Source organism: Phalaenopsis equestris, unplaced genomic scaffold, assembly GCF_001263595.1.
Source record: "Phalaenopsis equestris unplaced genomic scaffold, ASM126359v1 Scaffold000287, whole genome shotgun sequence".
NCBI lineage: Eukaryota > Viridiplantae > Streptophyta > Magnoliopsida > Asparagales > Orchidaceae > Phalaenopsis > Phalaenopsis equestris.
This window is the reverse complement of record NW_018164729.1, coordinates 538130-544179: the sequence shown is the minus strand read 5'-3', so window position 1 is coordinate 544179 and position 6050 is coordinate 538130. Positions and strand designations below refer to the sequence as shown.

The window sequence follows — 6050 nt, the reverse complement described above, 5'->3', positions numbered from 1 at the left end:
CCCATTAAAGGAGGAATGATCATGTAAGCAGTAATGCCTTATGCAGAGGATTATAAATAGAAAGATCCTCCTCAAGAGGAGTGCCCGCAAGAAAAGTTTAAGAAAAAAAATTAAATATCATTATTGTCTTATTCTTGTTTTCTTCATTAAACCGACGTTCTATTTCTTGAGTGTGATCCACAAGAAAATTTAAGATCCAACAAGATGCACGTCAGTGGCTAGAGATTAGGATTTTTTTTAGGCTAAGAATATTCTCCATATATATTAAGACCATTTAACTTGAGGGAAACACACACAAATATGTATGTATGTATGTATTTTTGTGGGTGTATGTATTTATGTATGCATGTACATATATTCATGTTAAGTAGTAGTGCATGCTATTATTCGTCAAAATCCAATGAAAATTCATAGTTATTTATGTATTAATTTATTTAGCCAATTGTTTTTATAGTAATTTTAGTTGACAAGAACATTTGAATATATGGTCGTTTTGGTATTTTATTTGAATCATAAACTCTTAGTAGTTTTATCAAACACATACATACATACACAAACACACAATATATATAAATATATAAATATATATATATATATATATATGTATATATAATGTAGTTTAAGAGAACATACAAACAAAAATCGATTCAAATAATGTCATCAATTTCAACCACAAAAATTTTCTATGTTCTACATGCTGCAGAACAGTTTCTTCACCAAGTTTCCAATGATAACAACAGTCGAGCAAAACAAAACAAAGTATCAGAATGTGAAGTCCTCATAATTTCCTGCAAACGAAATTTTAATGAACTGAGCAAACATTTATCTAAATGGAATCATAGTATTCATGTGGTTTGGTAACACGTCTTCTCCGATAAGGACTTGAGTTCAAGCCTATACATGTGTGTGCCTGAATTAAAAATAAATAAATAAATAAAACATATATCCCATATTTCCTCAATTGCTTCCTTCTTAAATTGTTGTAAGAAAACAGAGTTACAGAAGCACAGTCCAAAATGATCAGGTTCAATGTTAAAACAGCTGACATAGAAACAATCCAACTAAAATTATTAATATTTACATTAGAATCAACGGCCAGTCACTTAAAGTTTGTCAGTAAGTAATACAGCTAGCTCATGTAGCAAAGCCTGTTCGATTCTTTCTCTCTTCTTTTAGCATATTTTCTGCCATCAATCTTAGTCCTGCGATGCAACTCTAGCCAGCATTTTATTTATTTTCTTAAATTACAAAATTTATAACGGAATCCATGTCGATCGGTCATTCTGAAACTGTTAAGATCCTAATTCACTGCTCTGAACTAAAGTCATCATCTTTGTTCCATCAAAAGTTACACAATCTAAATATATTTTCTATGAACCAATCGCCAAATGTTGAGGATTTAAATAAACAGTTCATGAGAGGCGTCATCAAGAGACAAATCAGGAACATTAATATTACTCCCGTTTCCTCCCCCATAGCAGTTCTCATCGAACAGCCATGTCTCTATCAGAGACAAAGGAAATCTTTCCTCCAAGCTCGGCTTGCTGTCAACCTGAAAGAGACTAGTCTCAGGAGAAACCATATGGTTATTAGCTGCGCTTGTTATTGTACCGTCGCTTGACGTTGAATCAGCCCCAACATTTACCAATTCGTTGACATGATGCTGAGCCGATTTGGCTGAGTTTTTGGGCGTTTTCCTTATCCAGTTCTCAAGCAGCCTTGATATATTCTCGGTGCTCGAAGCATAAGTAGTGGAGGAAGGAGGAGTGCTGCAGCTGTGGCTGCTGCATGAGGGCTTTGATTCATAAAGAAAGCTCGGTTTTTCCATGTATAAGGCCTCATGAAGAGCTTGCTTGGCCATGTTTATGTCTGTTTGAAGCCTCCTCTCCCACTGCCCTTTGACCATCGGTTTGTAATTTGAGAAACCGGAGGCAGGGAGGATGCCATCCTCATTTTCCATTCTCCTCAGCTTCTTCTTCATATGGGTGTTCCAGTAATTCTTGATGTCATTGTCTGTTCTCTCTGGGAGGTAGGAAGCTATGGCTGCCCATCTGATCATTAAACAATCATTAATTAATGATGATAGTTAATTAATAAATTACAATTAGTTGGTTTCGATCAAGTATTGAAAATGCACAAGTTGGTAAAAACAGTGTTTTTACCTATTCCCCAAGAGTGCTTGAAGGTGGATTATGAGATTCTCCTCCTGATCAGTGAAGCTGCCACGCTTAATCCCTGGCCTGAGGTAGTTGGTCCATCTGAGCCTGCAGCTCTTGCTGCATCTCGACAGCCCTGTAAATATCATTATATCATCCCATTAGAGAATTGAAGACACATTTCAAAAAAATAGAAAAAAAAAAAAGGAAAGCACTGCTTGACAGAAGGATCGATGGAAAAATTGAAGACAGGCTAGCCTTCAAATCCAACCATTTAGTGAGGTAGATGCATGATATAGAGATACCTACATATAGCACTAACCAGAATTTGTGGGAATAGCTTTCCAGTTTCCAGGGCCGTGCTCCTGAATGTAGGAGACTAGAATGATGTCCTCTTCGGGAGTCCACGGTCCTTTCTTCACTCCAAATTTGTCACAGCATGGTGGCCTCCCCATTGATCTGGACCCCTGAAGTTTAATCTCCTCTCTTTCTCTTCTGTTCTGTCTCTCCTCTGATTCCTTAATATATCCTTATAAAGGCTATAGCAAGAAGGTCAAGAATAAATAGTCGTAATACACTTCTGCTTTTGGTTTTTGCTCCTATATATATACTAGGGGAGGCGCTGACCACCGAGGCTAAGAAAAGCAATGACGACAGAGTGGAAGATAAGTCAAAGGAGGACAGCAAGGTGCATTTACTGTGGGAGTGAGGACCCAAAAGTCAGCTTCGTCTCTCTCTCTCTCCTCGCAAAGACGCGTTGCGTTTTAGAAGACATACATAGCGGAATACAACAAGACCTACGGACGAAACGCATTATATAAAGTTATCACCGCCGGGGTGATAAATTAATTATTACAGCGGATGCAAATTATAAAATTGGTGGAAGATTGCACTGCAAGTATCGGGCTTAATACTTTGACAAGCTTGTTAAAATTATGCGCTTGATTACAATATCACTGAGTTTTTTTTATTTTTTTATTTTTTTTTTATTAAATGGGATAACGAAGCATTGACCGACAGTTTTATTTCATTCATCTCAATCTTTATTGGTTAATGATTTAAACGTTTCCCATCAAATTTTAAATTGCAAACTTTGGGATAGATGAGAAATTAAGATGAGCAATTCGAAGGGGTTGTCTCACAAAAGATGACATTTAAATTAACAGTATATAGTAAATCACATAAATCCAAATTTACTGAATAAGGAATCGTTTAAATCCGTAAAATTGTTTGTCAAGTGAGTAGAATAAATCGAATAGCTCTTCCTCCAAATCCTATTAATCACATAAATTCATGGCTTTATTTTGTCCAAAATGAGTCTAACAAGATAAATCATGCTATAAATCCGTTGCCAGCCCCTAAAAGTCATTGTGATTATATCATCATATCGTACATATTAAAGGGGGGTGTTTGGCTACAACTAGAATTTAAGCTAAATAGCATTCATTAAATCTCATAAATCTTAATTTAAGAAATCCAAATGCTATAAATTCATATGTTAGCGTTGGAGCCTGATAGGATTTTTCGCCTATGCTTACCGCTCCCGCCTTTCGCTCCCTTAATCGCAAAACGTCGCGATCCAACCTCCTGCGAACAGCTTCGGCTCCCGGCTCCCGGCTTTCGCTTCAATCGCAAAAAGTCGCGATCCTTCACTGTTTCACAATAACCACTGCTCCCGCCTCCAGGATCTCGGAACGATGCCGCCTTCCGTCTCGTTTAAGTTGTGAACAAAAGAGCTATCCTTAAGGTTTTCAGAAGTCACGATTTTGGTATTCTTCTTCGGGTTTTCTCGGGACAGAGGAAGAGAAATGCAAGAAGTAGTTCCTTGCGACAGAAGGAAGAAGAAAGAAGAAGAAGAAGACTGTTCTCCCTTGGCTTATTCTTGGTGGATTGCGGCTGAAGAGAAATTGAGTTTATTTCTCTTGTAACTTTATCTTATTCGGTGTATCTCGGTGTAGAGTTTCTTCAGTGTATCTCGGTGTAAAGAGAGAATAGCAGAGAGAGAAGAAGAGAGTCAAGAGTCGAGACGATCGACTGGTGTAAATTTCTCAAGTAGTAAAGTCCTCTGCAACTCCGTTGACGTAGGCAATTTGCAGAACCAGGTAAATCTGTATGTTTCACTGTGTTACCGTTTTCTGATGTGAATTTTCTCGTTCTATTTTTCGCTTCAAAGATCATTCTCCTATTTAATTTATATACATATCATAACAACTGATATATCTTATCCCAACATCATAATAGTATTTGGCTTAAATTAAAATTAAATTCGTTAAGTTCTTTTATTGTATTTGGCATAAATCTACTCTTAATTATGATTTCCTTACTCAGCTAAATCCATTAAATTAACTTGATAATCGGATTTAGTAAATCCATATTTAAATTAAAAAAAAGTAACGGAAACCAAAGAAAATTGGATTTAATGAACTATGAATTTAATTTTTCGGATTTTTTTTTGTTTGGTTTAGATTATGTTAGATAATACGCAAATCTTGCCACTAAACACCCCTAAAAAATTCTGAAAGAAGTGAATGAAATTTAAGAGAGATGCATTCAATTTAATTAACAAATGATTTTGATAATTTTGAAATTGATTTATGGAGATGGGGCGGGGGGGGGGGGAGGGTGAGTGATTATGATTGATGGATTAATAATGATGTCAGATGAAAGAAACAAAAAGAGTTTAGTACAAAACATTTATAATTTATAAAGTTACATTATAATTATCAAAGGCAAATTAATAATCATATGGATCATGGAACACTACTTTTGTAAGGCGGTAGTCTGTAGATAACGCTAACGTAATGCATGTGGATCATCCTGCAACTTGATCTTCATTTATTTTATCCACTCAGCACAGAACTTTCTTACATCGCAATCAGATTGAACCGATCAACTTTTTGTTTTCATTTTTCTTTATGGATCAACTTGACATCAACCCAAAAACAGAAAGTCGGCTAAAAGTGATTAATTAACGTGTAGTTTAGCTTGAATGAAAGGGGAATTATAATTCGGCGAGATTCAATTCATGGAAGGAAAAAATGCGTGTTGTACGCGGCAAATGCATGTTGACAATGAAGGTTGGAAAGGACACATCTAATTAATTAATTATTTATATAAACATCAGGCATGGGAGTCCATAATACATGCACATATACTATAATGCCTCATTCATGCATGCATGTGACCTTGTCACAGATAAATATTAATTTGGGCACTGATAGAAAGTGAGTAGAGAGCCTGGTATTCAACTAATTTGCAACTTGTGTGTTATTTGTGGGTATTTACTTGGGACTTTTTTTTGTTATTTTATATTATTTTGAGGAGTACTAACAGAATGAAAGATTTATAGAGATAAAATCTATTATTAATGAAAGATATCATCATCACATGCACGGTACTACCTATTATCAATTGATTTTCTATCCCTTCGTTTGGAAAGTTTGTGCTAATCTCAAACTAATTTATAATTTATTCATAGTTTTATGTATGTCTTTTCTAGTAGATGATTGAAGATTAATAATTCTATAGAAGCTAATGAATTTATTATGACCATTGCACATAAAAAATGTGAATTTACTTATCTTAAAGAGTTGTAAAGTTTCATAAAACAAGAATAAGACATAGACGGATCCACTGTAAAGAGATATACAGTCGGCCCACCTAGCTGGATGAGCCAAGTCAACCTGGCCAAAATCGACCGAACCAAAAGGTGGGCAAGCAGGCGATGGGGGATCAAAGTGTAAGTTATTCAACTGTAAAGAAAGAAGATAGTGTCCAAGCCATCCACTGTGTGCAGGAAAGCCGAATCGATGTGATTAGGGCTATCAAAACGGCTTGTTGTTCGCGAACAGCTCGTGTTCGGCTCGTTCGCTAAGTTAACGAGCCGAACACGAA

At 35.9% G+C, this 6050-nt stretch overlaps 1 protein-coding gene across 1 annotated transcript; it reads right to left on the bottom strand.

The window, feature by feature from the left end:
* Positions 1–854: 854 nt before the first annotated feature.
* On the bottom strand, positions 855–2720 carry LOC110025017 (myb-related protein 306-like). Its single transcript, XM_020725245.1, has 3 exons — positions 2479–2720; positions 2163–2292; positions 855–2051 (listed from the first exon to the last, which is right to left on the bottom strand). Exons 1-3 carry the CDS (start codon positions 2609–2611, stop codon positions 1400–1402), a joined length of 915 nt encoding a protein of 304 aa, XP_020580904.1. The 5' UTR covers positions 2612–2720; the 3' UTR covers positions 855–1399.
* Positions 2721–6050: the final 3330 nt, after the last annotated feature.

Bases quoted from the DNA above. Each gene is read 5' to 3' on its own strand.
- LOC110025017 (XM_020725245.1), bottom strand. From the start codon at position 2,611: ATGGGGAGGCCACCATGCTGTGACAAATTTGGAGTGAAGAAAGGACCG. The intron at 2,293-2,478 runs GTTAGTGCTATA...TGATATTTACAG, and splicing joins AGCTATTCCCACAAATTCTG to GGCTGTCGAGATGCAGCAAG. The intron at 2,052-2,162 runs GTAAAAACACTG...TTTAATGATCAG, and splicing joins CAAGCACTCTTGGGGAATAG to ATGGGCAGCCATAGCTTCCT.